This window comes from Lathyrus oleraceus, chromosome 6, assembly GCF_024323335.1.
Source record: "Lathyrus oleraceus cultivar Zhongwan6 chromosome 6, CAAS_Psat_ZW6_1.0, whole genome shotgun sequence".
Lineage (NCBI taxonomy): Eukaryota > Viridiplantae > Streptophyta > Magnoliopsida > Fabales > Fabaceae > Lathyrus > Lathyrus oleraceus.
In genome coordinates this window covers 52,267,764-52,286,194 of record NC_066584.1, presented here as the reverse complement: position 1 = coordinate 52,286,194, position 18,431 = coordinate 52,267,764, and the positions used below count along the sequence as shown (strand labels likewise).

Here is an 18,431-nt window from a genome sequence, read left to right as displayed (position 1 = left end):
GAGAAATCAAGAGATTTTTTATTAAACAAGGGAGTTTCGTGGACATCCTTTACTAGGATGAATTTGATAGGTTCCACCTAGATTTGGATGATCTCAAACCCTTTTAGGGATCTTTAGTAGGTTTCTCGGGTGAGTCGGTGCAGTTGAAGGCATACATAATATTGAAGACTATTTTTGGGACGAAGGAAAATGCCAAGCAGGTTAAGGTACGATATTTGTTCATTGATGTGTCTTCATCATATAATATGATCATAGGGCGACCTTCCTTTAACCAACTGGGGTCATCCTATCCACCATGTACTTACTTATGTATGAAATACCCTCTCCCAGATGATCGAGTGAGCGTTATACAGAGGTCAGGATATCGCTAGAAAATGTTATGTGGAGATCTTAAAGCTGAAGAAAGTCAGAACAGTAAGTGTGAACATCATGGACACGAAGGCAAAGCCGCTATGAGAAACTCCCGCAGAAGAAGGCCTCGTCGTTCCAGAAGAGGAGAACGTGAAAGTTGGTAAGGAAAATTCCCCACCTAGAAGAGATGACCAGAACAATGGATATATATATATATATATATATATATATATATATATATATATATATATATATATATATATATATATATATATATATATATATATGAGATTAATTGAAATACACTGTCAGTGTAAAAGGGTTTTACACCATCATTTAATTGTAGCCGTTGGATATTAAAAGAAGTTTGACTTTTATTTTAAAAATCTATAAAGTAATACAAACGGGTGATGGTGATGAACCGACGGTGTAAAACTTTTTACACTGACAGTGTATAGTAATTAATCTCTCTCTCTCTATCTATCTATCTATCTATCTATCTATCTATCTATCTATCTATCTATATATATATATATATATATATATATATATATATATATATATATATATATATATATATATATATATATATATATATATATATATATATGCGCATGCTTTAAGCGAGTTATATTCTCGATTGTTTTTATGAGCAATTATGTTTCCGTGAGTGTACTCTTTCATTTGCTATTAGGGTGGCACATGGTTTTTAATAAGACTTTCACTTGATTTATGTAACCATTTGGACTTCAAGATAGTTTTTGTGTGGAAGTTGGTGACCAAATTGTCAATGAAATTGTTGATGACATAATTAACCAAATAGAACAAGCTGAACTAAATTAAGAAATAGGGAAAACAAAAAAAAATAGTGAAAGGGTAAAAAAAGGACCCATACTAAAACCTGAAATGTGGCATTCCATTATTTCAAGGGGATTGTAAAAAAAAAAATTGTTAAGAAAACAAAAAACAAATTACACTTTTATCTAAACACTTTAAGCACATTAAGATAAAACTTTGACACACATAATTGCATGATGAGATTAAGAATCTCATCCAGTGTGTGTTTTACAACTTTTCAGAGCAAATATAACTTTAAACCAGTATGGACAACCACAATCCCACATTAAATTATAAAACATCAATCAGAATTAGCAAAACTTCAATTGTGCTAATACATTTAATAATCATACCTAACTTGCTAGATTTCTGCTAAATACACCAAACACAGAGCAATTGATTCTTATATTTCTTACATTTCCTTTTGAGTTTCTTTTCCTATTCTGTTACATTGTGTGACATGACATCATGCTAGAGAAAGATCATTCCTATATACACTGCCGAGATCGGAAAGTGCCATTTGACAACAGTTCAACAATTGCTTTCTCGAGCCGTTGAGAACCTATACCAGGTCTCAAGATACTAGCATCACCCCAAGTTAAACATGTGTTGTTCCCAGGCTCACCTAAACACCAACCACCAGGAACAACCGATCCAGGACTTCGGTCCAATACTTTTTGGTCGATGAGATCAAGCATGGGATCATCTGGATGGAATTTTTTAGCAAAGGCGGCTCCACTACGAATCATGTCATCAAAATCCGTTGAGTTCAATGGTCGAAGATCATTTTTATGACTGTCATAAATACCATATAACAAGTCCTGATTTATGACAGTTTTGTTGAACTGGCGAGAATTGCAGAGAACGGTAGGGAAATAGTTGGACAGCGATGATGGTGTGTTTGAGAAATACATCAATAGAATCCTTGGGAGGTTGTCTACACCCCAAATGCAAAACTCCATAAAATTACGACTTAAAATAGAAAAAGATGAACCTGTACAAGAAAAGAATAAGTCAGCTAAAATAACTCCTCAACAACCATCTTCAAAAAAAAAAAGATAGAATCATGCAATAACTAAATAAATATTTTCAATAAGAGCTTCTTTTGTAAGTTAAAACTAGATTCTGCATTTCAATTTTTCAGAAGTTTTCTTTAAAAGTCGACTAGCAATGCCTGATTGTGATAAGTGAATTTAAAAACCATTCCAAACTATAATTGCAAGTGAAAAGTGAATTTTTTTATCATATAATGATTAACCACTTTCTTGTTTATAGATAGTGCAAAAAAGTTGGTGTCCATTTGCCACAGAAAAACCAGAATATTTATGATAATTATCGCTGTTTTTATTAGCTGCCCAATCAACAGGAAATCTCAGGGAATTGGTTACTATACTGGAGGGAAAGACATTGTTACGAACCATGTTTTGGCCTAAGCCCGATATGGTTACATTTTGCTGATGTGGCTAGTTTGTTAAGGGGAGGGTGTTATGATAGAAGGCCAGAGGAATATTCCTATCACTAATGCACATGTGGAAAAAGGACACTTGTCACATGATCCAAATTATCAGGAACCAAGACGTGGCACAAGAGAGAGAATTCCTAACAGAAAATACAGTACAGACTGTTAAATAGTGGCAGGATTGGGAATGATAGTGTGTGGAATTTAGTGGATGAAAACCTAGTCCTTTCTCTCTCTGAATTTAGCAGCTTTTCCATGGTTGTTAGATTTTCTTGTATCTTCCTTTCCAATTGTTAATTCTAAAATTTCAGAAGATAAAAATTGTACTAGATACTTGTTTGAGAATATAGTACAATTTAGCACAAATTATTTTGTTTACCTTTTACTGTTATTTGAACCATAACAACTGGTGCTTTCATTCTCTTCCACCATGGCTGAAAACACTCGCATGAAGAGTATGGAGAATGCCATAGCAGAAATGCACAAAACCTTACAAAAATTTATGGAGGATTCAGATCGGCGTCACAATGAGTATATGCAGCAACGCCATTTGGATCATGCTCGCTTGGAAAGGGTTGAGAATCAGTTGAGTTCTCTTCATACGACGTCATCCACTGGTGGAAAGAACTCCACGCCGACACCGGCGACACAACCATTTCAGGTGCGTAATATCAAGCTTGATTTTCCAAGATTCGATGGATATGAGGTCTTAAACTGGATTTTTAAGGCGGAACAATTTTTTGATTATTATGCCACACCGGACAACCACCGCCTTACCATTGCCGCCGTGCATATGGAGAAGGATGTTGTTCCCTGGTTTCAAATGATTTCCCGAAATCAGCCGTTTCAGTCATGGAATATGTTTACGCGTGCCCTTGAGATGGAATTTGGGCCGTCACCGTATGAATCACCCAGACCGGCACTGTTCAAATTGGCCCAAACCACTACTGTAGCAGATTATTACTCTGCTTTCACGGTTTTAGCTAACAGGGCCCAAGGTCTAAGCCCAGATGCCACACTAGACTGTTTCATCAGTGGACTCAAAACGGAAATCAAACGAGACGTCATTGCTCAGACCCCCACTTCTCTATCACGTGCCTTTGCCCTTGCCAAACTCTTTGAAGACAAATACTTCATACCACCACCTAAACCACCACCGGCGACCACCCATAAACCTTATCACTATCCAACCCGAAACCCTAACCCTCGAAATGGCCCACAACCACCACTTCTGCCGTCACCCACACCAAAAGCCACCACCAACCCACCAAAATCCAACCCAGTTCGCAACATCACACGCGCCGAAATGCAATTGCGCCGCGAAAAAGGTTTATGCTATTACTGTGACGACAAGTTCTCTATCACACATAAATGCCCCGATCGCCATTATTTGCTACTTCAGATTGATGATGATGACGACCCCCCTCAGCCATCCGAACCTTTTGATTCACCCACCCCACCTCCCAGCTCTGTTGACGAGTCTGAGCATCACTTATCCATGAACGCGTTAAATGGTTCTCACGGTGCTGTTACCTTACGATTTCAGGGCCACGTGCAGGGCATTAGTATCAGTGTGTTATTGGACAGTGGCAGCTCTGACAACTTTATTCAGCCCCGCATTGCTCATTGTCTCAAACTACCCATTCAATCTGACAGAGATAATTTTTCTTATTATTGATTAGAGCAGCCTGTGCTCTTAAATAGAATACAATATATTTAGGAAAGGAAATTCCTAATAAATGCTTATCATTTCCCTCAATCAATTCTATAAGTAAGGACCAATAATTTCTATAAATACATACACAGCTAATCAAATCCTATTTATGGGATTTTAATCCTATTTAACTATAAAATATACCACTAATTAACACATGTACAGCTCGTTCTGACACTCCCCCTCAAGTTGGAGAGTGGATGTTACTCATTCCCAACTTGCCGATAATAGATTGCAATGTAGAACCACTTAATCCTTTTGTAAGAACATCTGCCAGCTGATTTCCAGTTGATACAAATGGTATACATATTGTCCCACTATCCAATTTTTCCTTGATGAAATGTCTGTCTACTTCGACATGCTTCGTTCTATCATGTTGCACTGGATTATGTGCAATGTTTATTGCTGACTTGTTGTCACAATATAGTTTCATGGGTCCATTCCATTCAATCTTTAGGTCTTGTAGAATTATTTTCAGCCATAGGAGTTCACAAATACCTAAAGCCATAGCCCGAAATTCTGCTTCTGCACTTGACCTCGCAACAACGTTTTGTTTTTTGCTCCTCCAAGTCACCAAGTTTCCTTCAAGAAAAGTACAATATCCGGATGTGGATCTTCTGTCATCTACTGATCCAGCATAATCAGCATCTGTATAGGCTTCCAAAGTAATTCCTTGACCCTTTGTAAATAGAATTCCTTTTCCAGGAGTGCCCTTCAAGTATTGCAAAATTCGGTAAACAGCTCTAAGATGATTTTCTTTGGGATTATGCATGAATTGACTCACCACTCCCACTGCATAAGCTATGTCTGGCCTAGTGTGAGATAAATAGATTAACTTTCCAACCAACTTTTGATAGGATTCTCTGTCCACAGTTGCATCTTCAACAAATTCACTAAGTCTGTGATTTTGTTCAATTGGAGTTTCTACTGGTTTGCATCCCAATTTACCAGTTTCAGATAATAAATCCAGCACATACTTCTGTTGAGAGATGAAAATACCGTGACGAGAGTGTGCCACTTCAAGGCCCAAAAAATATTTTAATCTGCCCAACTCTTTTACTTCAAACTCTTTTAGCAAACACACCTTTAGGCTATCCATTTCTGCTTGATGATTTCCTGTTACAATTATATCATCCACATAAACAATTAGTGCAGTAACTCCCCCTAAGGCTGAATGCTTAGTAAACAAAGTGTGATCTCCCTGACTTTGTTTATATCCCATATCTTTCATCACAGTGGTAAACCTGCCAAACCAGGCCCTAGGGGACTGTTTCAGTCCATAAAGGGCCTTCCTTAGCTTACAAACTTTGTCTTTCTCAAAGTTAAACCCAGGTGGGACCTCCATGTAAATTTCCTCTTCAAGGTTGCCATGTAGGAAAGCATTCTTGACATCGAATTGCTGCAAATTCCATCCATAGTTAGCTGCTAGAGATAACAAAATTCTGACAGTGCTCATTTTTGCGACAGGAGAGAAAGTCTCATGATAGTCAATCCCATATGTTTGTGTGTACCCCTTAGCTACTAGTCTTGCTTTATACCTTTCTAGTGTTCCATCGGACTTGTATTTAAGGGTGAATACCCATTTACAGCCAACAAGTTTTTTGTCATTAGGAAGCTCTACTAACTTCCAAGTTCCATTTTTCTCAAGTGCATCCATTTCAACTTTCATAGCTTCTCTCCACTCTTTGCTATCTAGTGCTTCGGTAACATTTTTTGGAATAGCGGTAGTGTTTAAATGAGCAAGAAAACTTCTATGATTGTTGGACAAATTATCATAGGATATAAAGTGAGACATTGGATACCTTGGCCTTTTTGTACATGCTCTAACATCCTTCCTTATTGCAATTGGAAGATCTCTAGCATCCATGGATATATTCTGCTCCTCTAAATCAGTCCCAACAACTTCAGTTTCAGGGGGCACAATTTGCTCCTCTAAAACAGTCTCATTGATTACAGTTTCAAGAATTGGGTCAGATTCTGGGACTTGCACAGGTTGGATAATAGGTGCTGCCCTTCTTGTGTAAACTTGTAGTGGACGAGTAGCATTAGAAGTCTGTAATGAAGTGGTTATAGGACTTGACTCGGGAGTCTTGGGCATAAAAGAAAGGTCTTTGAACAAATCATCCTTATCTTCGATGCATCCCTTCTCCCCCTGAAGATAAGGTTTGGAAAAAAAGGATTCGGTTTCGACAAAAGTGACATCAATAGACACAAAATTCTTTTTTGTTGTAGGTTGATAACACTTGTAACCTTTTTGGGTAGGCGAGTAACCAAGAAATATGCATTTAATAGCTCGGGGATCAAGTTTTCCTCGATGTGGAGAATGAACATGGACAAATGACACACACCCAAAGATCCTAGGAACTAGGTGGTTTGAAGTTTTGAAATTTGGGTAGAATTTGGAGAGGAGCTGAATGGGGCTGTTATTCTGAAGAATTTGAGAGGGTAAGCGATTAATCAAGTAGGCTGCAGTAAGAGCAGCCTCCCCCCAATATTGTTTTGGAACATTTGTGTGGAATAAAGATGCTCGGGTAACATTGAGAATATGCCCAATTTTTCTTTCAGCCATCCCATTTTGTTGTGGGGTGTGGACACATGATGATTCATGAATAATACCATGTTCAGTGAAAAAGGAAGACAATGTTTGATTAAAATAGTCTTTGGCATTGTCAGAACGAAACCGTTTAATGGTAGTCTCAAATTGGGTTTTTATCATTTGGAAAAACAATTTAAATATTTGAGTGACTTCACTTTTTTGTTTTAAGAGATACATCCATGACACTCTAGTACAATCATCAATAAAAATGACAAACCAACGGGCCCCCGATATATTTGGGATATTGGATGGCCCCCAAACATCACTATGGATTAAGGAAAAAGGAGTAGACATTCTTTTATTATTATTAGGAAAGCTGACACGTTTGTGTTTAGCAAGTTCACAATCATCACAGTGAAAATTTTCTAAGTTTATACCTTGAAACAAGGTGGGAAACATATTTTTGAGAGTGCTAAATGAAGGATGACCCAACCGGAAGTGACGCAACCAGATTTCTTTATTGAGGGAAGGAATAGATTCTGACAACAAAGACAGTGGAAGTTGACTCTTAATGCTACTTGTCTCACGCGCTTCCATAAGAAGGTAGAGCCCATTGTCCTCTCTAGCAAGTCCAATCATCTTCCCCGTTTCTTGATCCTGAAATTTGCAAAGTGTAGGAGTGAATGTTACCAAGCATTGTAAATCTGTTGTAAGTTTGTGAATAGATAACAGTTTGGCAGATAATTTGGGCACATGCAAGACATCTCTCAACATTAAATTTTGACTTAGTGGAATATCTCCCTTTCCTGCAACAGTAATAAAAGTGTCATCTGCAGTGACAATCTTTTTATTACTTGGACACGGTGTGTAAGAGATAAACTCTGTAGAGGAATGGGTCATGTGATTCGTAGCCCCAGAATCAACAATCCATGTCCCTTTTCCTGTAGATTGTAAAACACTAAGAGCATAGGGATGAGAACTACCTGATAATGCCATGGAAGAACTACCTGTGTTTGTGGGTTTGACTAAAGAGTCTAGTAGTTCCCTTAGTCTTGTAATTTCTTCTGAATTGAAATCAGCAGTAGGTTTGGAATGACTTTCCTTGACAACACTTGATTGGACCAAGTGGACATGTGCTGGTCCTCCTCGTTGAATGCCTTTGGTGTTCCAATTTCGGTTCTGATTTGGCGGTTTTCCATGAAGTTTCCAGCATCTGTCTTCGGTGTGCCTTGGCTTCTTGCAGAAGGTACACCATAGAGAATCCTTGTTATCCCCTCTTTCAATCTCCATTTTGGGAGCTCCTCCGGTTTGCCCGTTCTTCCATTGGTCAATGTTCTTCTCTCGACTTTGTGCTACTAAGGCTGAACTTTCAGTTGATTGAGGCTCCATCATCACTCCTCTTCGTGATTCTTCTGTTCGAAAGGCAGCCATGGTTTCATTTAGTGAGGGTAACTCTTTTCCGAGTACTTGAATCCTTATTGGATCAAACTCATTGTTCAGACCGGTTAAGAACTTATAGATTCTATCCTTCTCCTTATAATTTTTTAGTAAAGTAGCATCTGCAGTGCATTTTGCTTCAAAATGTTCATAGTGATCCAACTCCAACCATAGATTTTGTAGAGTTTGGGCATACTCACTAATGGACTGATCTCCTTGCTTGGTAGTTGCAATCTTCATCTTAATTTCGTAAATTTGTGCAGCATCACCAACCTTGGAATAGTTTTCTTTACAGCTGTCCCACACCTCTTTGGCAGTCTTCATGAATATGCATGCATCACTAATCTCAGGCACCATGGAATTCCATAGCCATGATATTACAACAGCATCTTCTTCATCCCATGCAGCAAATTTCCCGTCTGTAGCTTCTGGAGTATCCTTTCCAGTAAGATGATTCAATTTGCCCTTCCCCTTTAAAAAGGTTTGGACAAAATGAGACCATTTGAGGTAGTTTTTACCATTGAGACGAAGGCTAGGTTGAACATTTTTCAGCTCAACAGAGCCGGTGTTTGGGGCAGGGGTATTAACTGGTTCAGACATTCTGAATTTTGTTGGGAAAAACGGCAAGATAGACCGTAAAATAAAATCGGCAATGCAGGCCGCACAGCGGAAACAATGGCAATGCAGGCCACAATTTTTAACAGGCTCCTATGGATTTTGGAGCTCTGATGCCATGACAGAGATAATTTTTCTTATTATTGATTAGAGCAGCCTGTGCTCTTAAATAGAATACAATATATTTAGGAAAGGAAATTCCTAATAAATGCTTATCATTTCCCTCAATCAATTCTATAAGTAAGGACCAATAATTTCTATAAATACATACACAGCTAATCAAATCCTATTTATGGGATTTTAATCCTATTTAACTATAAAATATACCACTAATTAACACATGTACAGCTCGTTCTGACACAATCCACTGAACAATTCAAAGTCATGGTGGGCAATGGCAATTCTCTGACTACTTTGGGACTCATAGCTGAGCTTCCTGTCAATATTCAAGGACATATCCTGCATATCCCAGTGTATCTCTTACCTATCACAGGAGCAGATTTGGTTCTAGGCGCCCCTTGGTTAAAGACCCTCGGTCCTCACATAGCGGACTATAATGCTTTGTCTATCAAATTTTATGTCAAAGACACTTTTGTGACTCTATTTGGTGAGAAACACAAAGGTCCAATCCCTGCTCAGTTCCACCACATCAAGAGACTTCACAATACGAAGGCAATTGAAGCTTCATTTACTCTGCAGTTCCAAGAAATACATCCTGCCACCGGTTTTGATCCAACAGGGTTACACCCTGACTTGACTGCTATTCTGCATAGTTTCCATGATGTTTTTGCTGAGCCTCAAGGTCTACCACCTGCCCGATTTCATGATCATGCTATTCCATTGGTTCAAGGCAGCAATCCGGTCAAGGTAAGGCCCTATAGATACCCTCATAGTCAAAAGTCTCAAATTGAATCCATGGTTTTGGAGATGTTGACCCAAGGCATTATCCAACCTAGCAATAGCCCTTTTTCCTCTCCTGTCCTCTTAGTTAAAAAGAAGGATGGATCTTGGAGATTTTGTACGGATTATAGGGCTTTAAACACTATTACTGTGAAAGATAGTTTTCCTATCCCTACAGTAGATGAGCTATTAGATGAATTATATGGGGCACAATACTTTTCCAAGCTGGATTTAAGGTCAGGGTATCACCAAATTTTAGTCAAGCCTGAGGATAGATTCAAAACTGCTTTTAGGACTCATCAAGGCCTTTACGAGTGGCTTGTGATGCCTTTCGGCCTGTCCAATGCACCTGCCACCTTTCAGAGCTTAATGAACCACGTCTTTCAAGCTCAGTTAAGAAAATCAGTTTTGGTCTTCTTTGACGATATACTAATCTACAGCCCTTCATGGTCTGCACACTTGAGTCACTTGGAGGAAGTGCTGCAACTCATGAGATCCCATTCCCTCTTTGCTAAAATGTCAAAATGCTGCTTTGGCTTCACTGAGGTTGACTATTTGGGCCACACCATCTCTAACAAGGGTGTTCAAATGGACAAATCTAAGATTCAAGCAGTCCTTGATTGGCTCCCTCCCACAAATCTGAAACAATTGCGTGGTTTTTTGGGTCTGTCCGGTTATTACAGAAGGTTTGTCCGCCATTATGCCACCATTGCTGCCCCATTGACTGAACTCTTAAAGAAAGATGCCTTCCAATGGACTTCTCAGGCCACAGATGCATTTCAAGCCTTGAAACATGCCATTACGGTTGCGCCTGTGTTAGCACTACCAGACTTCACCAAACCCTTCATTCTTGAAACAGATGCCTCGGGTACCGGTATTGGTGCAGTCCTCAGTCAAGACAAACACCCTATAGCTTATTTCTCCAAGAAGCTTAATCCTTTGATGCAGAAGAAATCAGCTTATGTTAGAGAACTTTATGCTGTTACTGAAGCAATGGCGAAGTTTCGTCATTATTTGTTGGGTAATCACTTCATCATTCGCACTGATCAGAAAAGTTTGAAAGCCTTAACTGATCAGACCATCCAGACTCCGGAGCAACAGAAGTGGCTGCACAAATTCTTGGGTTTCGATTTTTCCATTGAGTATAAACCCGGCAAGGATAACATTGCAGCTGATGCGTTATCTCGATCATTTTTTGCCTTATCCGGACCAATCAACCCCCTGCTACCATTAATTACAGTGGCTGTGAATGAAGATCCTCACTTTTCAACCATCAAACAACAATGTATGCAGGGCACCTGTACAGAGCCCTTCTTCCATGTGCAGCAAGGCATCTTATTTTGGAAAAATCGTGTCATGGTTCCCCCTAGACCACACTTGATTCAAGCTATCTTAGAGGAATTCCACTCGTCTATGTTGGGAGGACATGCCGGTATAGCACGCATCAAAGCTAGAATCACTTCTCAATTCACTTGGCCTTCTATGACTAAAGATATTCGACGATTTGTCTCACAATGTTTGGTGTGTCAACAAGCAAAGTCGTCTACTTCCGCTCCTGCTGGACTACTGCAGCCACTACCCATACCGGCTCAAGTGTGGGAGGATTTATCCATGGACTTTATCACTGGTCTTCCCCGTTCGAATGGGTTTACTGTCATTATGGTTGTCGTGGACAGGTTATCCAAATACAGTCATTTCGCTCCTCTGAAAGCTGACTTTACTAGTCTCAAAGTCGCTGAATCCTTCCTACATAATGTGGTGAAATTACATGGATTTCCTCGTAGCTTGGTATCGGACAGAGATAAAGTATTTACAAGTGCATTTTGGCAGCAGCTATTTAAATTGAGTGGCACAACCTTGGCTATGAGCACAGCTTACCATCCCCAGTCCGATGGTCAGACAGAGGCAGTTAACAAATGTCTGGAGCTGTATTTGCGGTGTTTCACAGGGCAAGAACCTCAGAAATGGTCCAAGTTGCTTGACTGGGCCGAATTTTGGTATAATTCTTCGTTTCAGTGCAGCATCGGCATGACACCATTCAAAGCGGTTTATGGCAGAGACCCTCCTAACTTAGTCAAGTATGATACTGCAGAATCAGCACTTATACCATTACAAACATTGCTTGTTGAAAGGGACCTCACCCTTCAACTCCTCAAAGCAAATTTACACCGTGCTCAGCAAGTCATGAAGAAGTATGCCGACGCCAAACGCAAGTTTGTGGAGTATCAATTGGGTGATATGGTATTGATCAAGTTACAACCATATAGGCAACACTCTGTAGCTTTACATCGTAATCAAAAGCTTGGTATGCGTTATTTTGGGCCTTTTCCTATCATTGAGAAAATAGGTACTGTTGCTTATAAGGTGCTGCTGCCACCGTCAGCCAAAATACATCCTGTCTTCCATGTGGTTAACTTGAAACTGTGCAAAGGAGAGCATCACACTCAATATTTTCCACTTCCACTGCTGACTTCGGAGACTGGACCCTTGTTGGTTCCGGAGGAGATCATGGACACCAGAGTGTTGCTGCAAAAAGGGCGCAAACTGTCCCAAGTCTTGGTTAAATGGGCAGGCTTACCTCACACTGAAGCAACATGGGAAAATCAAGAAGAGCTGCAAGGCAATTTTCCCAACTTTAACCTTGAGGACAAGGTTAATTTTAATGGAGGGGGTAATGTTATGATAGAAGGCCAGAGGAATATTCCTATCACTAATGCACATGTGGAAAAAGGACACTTGTCACATGATCCAAATTATCAGGAACCAAGACGTGGCACAAGAGAGAGAATTCCTAACAGAAAATACAGTACAGACTGTTAAATAGTGGCGGGATTGGGAATGATAGTGTGTGGAATTTAGTGGATGAAAACCTAGTCCTTTCTCTCTCTGAATTTAGCAGCTTTTCCATGGTTGTTAGATTTTCTTGTATCTTCCTTTCCAATTGTTAATTCTAAAATTTCAGAAGATAAAAATTGTACTAGATACTTGTTTGAGAATATAGTACAATTTAGCACAAATTATTTTGTTTACCTTTTACTGTTATTTGAACCATAACAGAGGGGCGGTTATATAAAGAGGGGGATCGCAAGAGAGAAGATATTAGGTATCTTTTCAATTAGAAGCCATAGGGTTGGGCAGAGAGAGAATCATCTTTTCTATGAGGAGCTTTGGTGTGGGATTTCAGGGGTCTCTTCTGTGATATTTCTTGCCTTCTATCAATAACACAGTTTCTGTTTCCTTCTAATTTCGGGTTCCTAACATTGATTTGACCTGCCAGATTATCGTGGAGGACCCGGCATTTGTATCTTATTTGTGTCATTCAAGATGATTGAGGAAGAAGTGTTGGAAGCAGAAAGGGATGAGAGATTTGGAACGTTAATAGGAAGAATTGAAAGATTGGAGGAATATGTCAAATTGTTAGTGGCGGAGTTTCAGCAATCTCTAATGGCAGAGATGAAGAAGCAAGGAGTGAATCAAGAAACCTAAGTGGTCTTGCTTTTGAGGATTGAACTAACAAGACCATTTCTCAGCAAATGGAACAGTCCAGAAAGATGCAGGAATAACTCGAGAGTGGAGACATCTCTACATCTGGATCTCGCAAGAAAAGAGAGGGTGAAAGGTCTGATCTGTTCGTCATGGCACGACAAGTGGAAGAACAAGTGAGTCGTGTGATGAAGGCCCCAAGTCGAGCAACAAAGATGCCACAGAAGGTGAGAGAACTCAATGTAAAAAAAGAGAGGCAGATCAAGCGTAGATGGCGCAACCTGCTGCCGCCACCTGCGCCCTGGTTCATGCGCCACCTACCATCAACTTCACCATTGGTCTCTACTCCAACGGAAAAAATTCTGTCCGAGTCTGAGCTGCCAGACATTGGCATATGTGTTGTGGCGGCAGACTGCAAGAGAGAACCATGGCGTGGGAGGCCTGGTCATGCTTCAATTCAACCGGCACCAAATACCACGGAGCGCTCATTCAATTGCAGGGTAAAATAGATGATTTGTGAGTTGGGTCACAATCTAACCCTAAAACTTACTTTTAGTCTAATTCAAAGGCTATGCCCTCTGTGGCAACAGTCTACTACATCCATATCCTTAACTACCCGAGTTCCTCTGGTGAGTCTGTCCCTTCTGCAAGTCTCACCGCCTATAACGATGCTAGCCCCTCCGGCACGGCTGTGTGCTGAGGCAGTGTAAATTCAACTGATTCAAATTCTGATTGCTCCTGTACAACCACCGGAACCGCCAGACACACTTAATCCTCTAGACCGTCAATGGACCTCATCGTGAAGCCATCCACTGTGCACATCGTTTGTTCTGCAAACCCTTCTAGTGTGCGCACTGTCCTACTTGTGATTTCATCCTACTAGCAACCATGCATATTTTTATCTCAACACCAATTCTCATGATAAATGGAGGGGGTGAATTGTATGGAAACCCAAGCAAGTGGTGTGTGCCTTCATATGGTGAGCAGCGAAGACTGTCTTCGCTGCTCACCTCTACAATTTGTGTGGTACTGTCTTTCCCGGGAAGGGCTTGCAAATTTACACGGATGTTAAGAGACATACAAGAGCTAGCTAGGGCTTATAAGGAATCTTCTTCATCGTGTCATTTACAGTCCAAGGAGGACAGATCTTCACATAACATGAATCTTTCTACTGTTGATATTGCTGCAGTCTGCAGAAGCAAGATATGCAACAGAAAATGTGGGGACAATGGGTGTTGTTGAAAGTGTGTGTACACCTCATGATATAGTTTTGGCAGATTGTTTGGGGAACAAGAAGATGAAACTAAGCCTTAGAATTCGCAAGGAACTTGGTGCAACTATGGCTGAAGGACAACATGAAGATATGATGGTTACTCGTGTTCTGAAGCAGATATTTTCCAGGTAAGCAAACTAAATTGTGGGAGAAACATGGATTAACCGTTGGAGTATGTAGGGGTCATACATGACTTCTCTTGACATGGAAGCTTTCTAGACTTCTATCATGAAGGCTGACTCGTCTATTGTTCAATGTTTTGAGGATGAAACTAAAACTTCTTATTGGCCTGTTGGCTGCTGGAAAATTCATCCCTTAATCTACAGGTTTCTTTATTTTGTATATGATAGAGGAAATATTTGGGAAACTCAAATTGAAGTTAGAAACCACAAGAGGGGCGCTACTTACTTACAACAGGGTCATTGCAAGAGTACAAGCCGAGGTTGCTTTTGAAAATAATGAAACAAGGCCAAATCTATCAGCACAGCAGGAACTTTAATTGGAATATAGATAATGATGTCTGGTACTTAAACAATGGGATATGGTTGCTATCAATAAATAACATCTTCTATAACATTTCTTGCCTTTTTCTATCAATAACACAGTTTCTGTTAACTTCTAATTTTGGGTTCCTAACAGACAAGGCCACAATTTACCATTCAAGCACAGTTGAAAATACTAAAGGACCCGGGAAATCCTTTATCATTATATAACTATCCTATCAATTCCTGCATGTGGCCAAATAGCTACAAGGAAACTGCCATTTAGTCAACTATTTAATGGCTGGCACAAATAAGCTATAGCAATCTATCTCATAGTAGTAGCAGCAACGACACCCTACAATATCTAGTTTGTTGCCCACAGTTTTAAAAGAATCTATTGAATTTTCTTAGAATATGGGGATTGGGCCTAACTGATTCCTACAAAACCGGCTTGTAAGGTGAGGGCTGCCCAAGTTCTATAAACACTACACAGACCATATCTCTAAGCAATGAGGGACTAAATTCACCCCGTCAAACCCAACACAATGAAGGTGTTGGAGGCTGCAATGAAGGCAGGCCAAATGCCGCAATTAGGCGACTAGGGGCAGGACCGCAATGAAGGCAGAATCTCCAACACACCCTCACGCTCAGGTCTCAATGAGTCTGAAGCGTGGACGATGTGGGAAGCCTAACAACAGATCTAAGATAGCCTCTGATACCATCTTAGAATGTGTGAGTTGGGCTTACTCATCCCTACAAAACCAGCCTATAAGATGAGGGATGTCAAAGCTTTATAAACACTACACACGTCATATCTCTAAGCAATGTCAGACTAAATCTACCCCTTCAAACCCAACACAATGAAGGTGTTGGAGGCTGCAAAGAAGGCAAGGCAAATGCCGCAATTAGGCGAATAGGAGCCGACCACAATGAAGGCGGAATTTCCAACAAATTTACTTTTTGTTGATAAATAAACGCTCAATACATGGTCCTGTATTTGTTTTCCACCTACTAAGCTTCTACAAGTAATCTCTTCCTTTCCTCTACCTCCAAAAGAATAAGATGAAATTTAAGCCATAAAAATCTGATTATTATCATTGCTGTGATTCGTGAACATTTCAAGATCCAGCATAGATTTCACCTTGATCAACAAACAAGTTTGATAACAGCAAGGAACTTCAAATATTTCTAAAAGGGGAAAACAGGAAGAGGCAAGTTTATCGCTTTCAACAGCATACTTAGTCAATACCTTAACCATTCACCTAAAGATGTTAAGTACACTTTTTGAACAACTGTGTGCCTTACCCAGCAACAAGTCAAATAGTGTTTAATCTTAGACATTACTATTCTGGTATAATTTATTCTATTATAAACATGGGTTTCATTTTAGTACATTAATTAACAAAAAAAAAGATTTATTTCTAACTAATCCATGATATTTTGGGGGATTAAGGAATTATATGAACGAATAATCAATACATTTTCCCGCAAAGGCTACTTGCTAATATCCGTTGGACACCATGAGATGACCACTAAGTGGCATTATAGACCAAGAAGGAATTTTAATCCATTGATTTGGATGCTCTGCTCTTCATTAAGACGTAATTTCATCTTCACCGAAAGGGAGAGAGATGATTTCCAGTGCAGGACTCATTATATCCTATATAGGGGCCTAAGAATCCTAAGTATAGGAATTGTATATTCCTCTCTCACACACACACACTACTTAAATTTTTACACTCATGCATCAAATACAAACTTTTGAGTCATGCACCACAACAGAATTTATGTAATATGTGGCTTGCAATGTTACTCTGATCAGATGGGACACTCTATAATCAAATACAAGTGGGAAACAAAAAGTTTTCCGGATAAACACACCTGTAAACAAGTGGTAAGCACTAGGGAGTTCCCTTTTCTGAGTAGCGTAAAACATTTCAGTCCCTTCAGAAAGATACAAACCAGGATCAACAATAATGGGTTTCAACTTCTTCAACCTAGAGCATCAAAATAAATACAAATTGTGTCACCATACTCAATAAATAGTTATGCATTTACATGTTACATTAACCACTAATGCAAATTACTCATTTTAGATGAGCTAAATATGAATCACGAACACAGACACCGCACCAGATACTAAACAAACATTGTACACATAAGAACATTGAACTTACTCTTTCCACCCAATATAGCTTGAATGATTCACAAAGTTCATATCTTTAGGCAGAAAAGACAGGATGTGGAGAAGATCTGAAAAACCCAGAAAAGATTTTCATCATCAAATCAAGAACACATAATTTTGCAAAAGTAAATAAACAAAATAAAAAATAAAAAATAAAAAATAAAAACTATAAAATAAAACCGCCATACCATACCATCTTGAGTAACAAGAGGGTAAGTATCAGCACTGAGGCTAACAAACCAATCCCAATTAAGAGACAAACGAATCAAAATGGAAGCAGCATGAAGAGTAAAGGAAACCGGAGAAGACCCTTTTGCATAAGCAAAATCAGGTTTTCCCATAACATGAACATTCTGTGCAGCTTTGAAAATGGGATTAGACTGAAGAACAAGAGCCAAATTTTCACGATCTGAATGAGGGGCAGAAGGGTCAAGGTGAAGAAGGTAGTGATTGAGTGGGTGATAGGTTGCAGATAGTAACCGTAAGATCCGACCCGAATCACCTTTTGACCCGGAGATGAGGTATGCTATGGAAGGAGGTGGAGGGGCGGTTTTATCTTGGTCGAAGATGATGCGGTGGGTTTGGTGAGTCGGGTAGAGAAATGGGTCGGGTCGGGTGTGGGTTTGGGAAGGGGAGGAAGAGGAAAGATAGAGGATTAGGAGGATGGAGAAGAGAGAGATGACAAGGAAAGTGTAGATGATTGGTTTTGGTTTACGGTCTCTGAATAAGGTTGATGAGAGAAATGAGAGTGAAGAAGAAGACCATGGAGGTTGTGTTGTTCCTGGGCTTTGCATTTTGAGGATGTTTTTGTTTTGTTTTAGTTTATGGTTGGTTGGTTCTAAAGCTTCAAGTGTGATCTCATCGTATAGACTGTGTTGTGTTGCGTATCCATCGGTGTTTCTTCTTTCTCTCTCTCCAGCTTTCCGGCGGTTAGTAAAGATGTTTTCGTGTTAATTAATTGTCAAAAAGCACTCTGTGCACCGGTCTTTTAAAATGTTATATATAATAATATACATTAACTTGCAAATAAAAATTAAAAGCAATCTCATTAATAGAACAAGAAGTTATCTTGAATGAAATAACACCATAAATTAAAATAGAAAAGTTTTAAATATTATAAAAAAAAAATTATATAATTTTATATAAATAATTTATTAGT

The 18,431-nt window shown here is 39.4% G+C and overlaps 1 protein-coding gene across 1 annotated transcript; it reads right to left on the bottom strand.

The window, feature by feature from the left end:
- Window positions 1-1,456: 1,456 nt before the first annotated feature.
- LOC127090993 (beta-glucuronosyltransferase GlcAT14A) lies at window positions 1,457-18,252 on the bottom strand. The gene is made up of 4 exons (XM_051029485.1): window positions 17,466-18,252; window positions 17,265-17,340; window positions 16,969-17,084; window positions 1,457-2,182 (listed from the first exon to the last, which is right to left on the bottom strand). Exons 1-4 carry the CDS (start codon window positions 18,064-18,066, stop codon window positions 1,677-1,679), a joined length of 1,299 nt encoding a protein of 432 aa, XP_050885442.1. The 5' UTR covers window positions 18,067-18,252; the 3' UTR covers window positions 1,457-1,676.
- Between the last annotated feature and the right edge of the window lie 179 nt (window positions 18,253-18,431).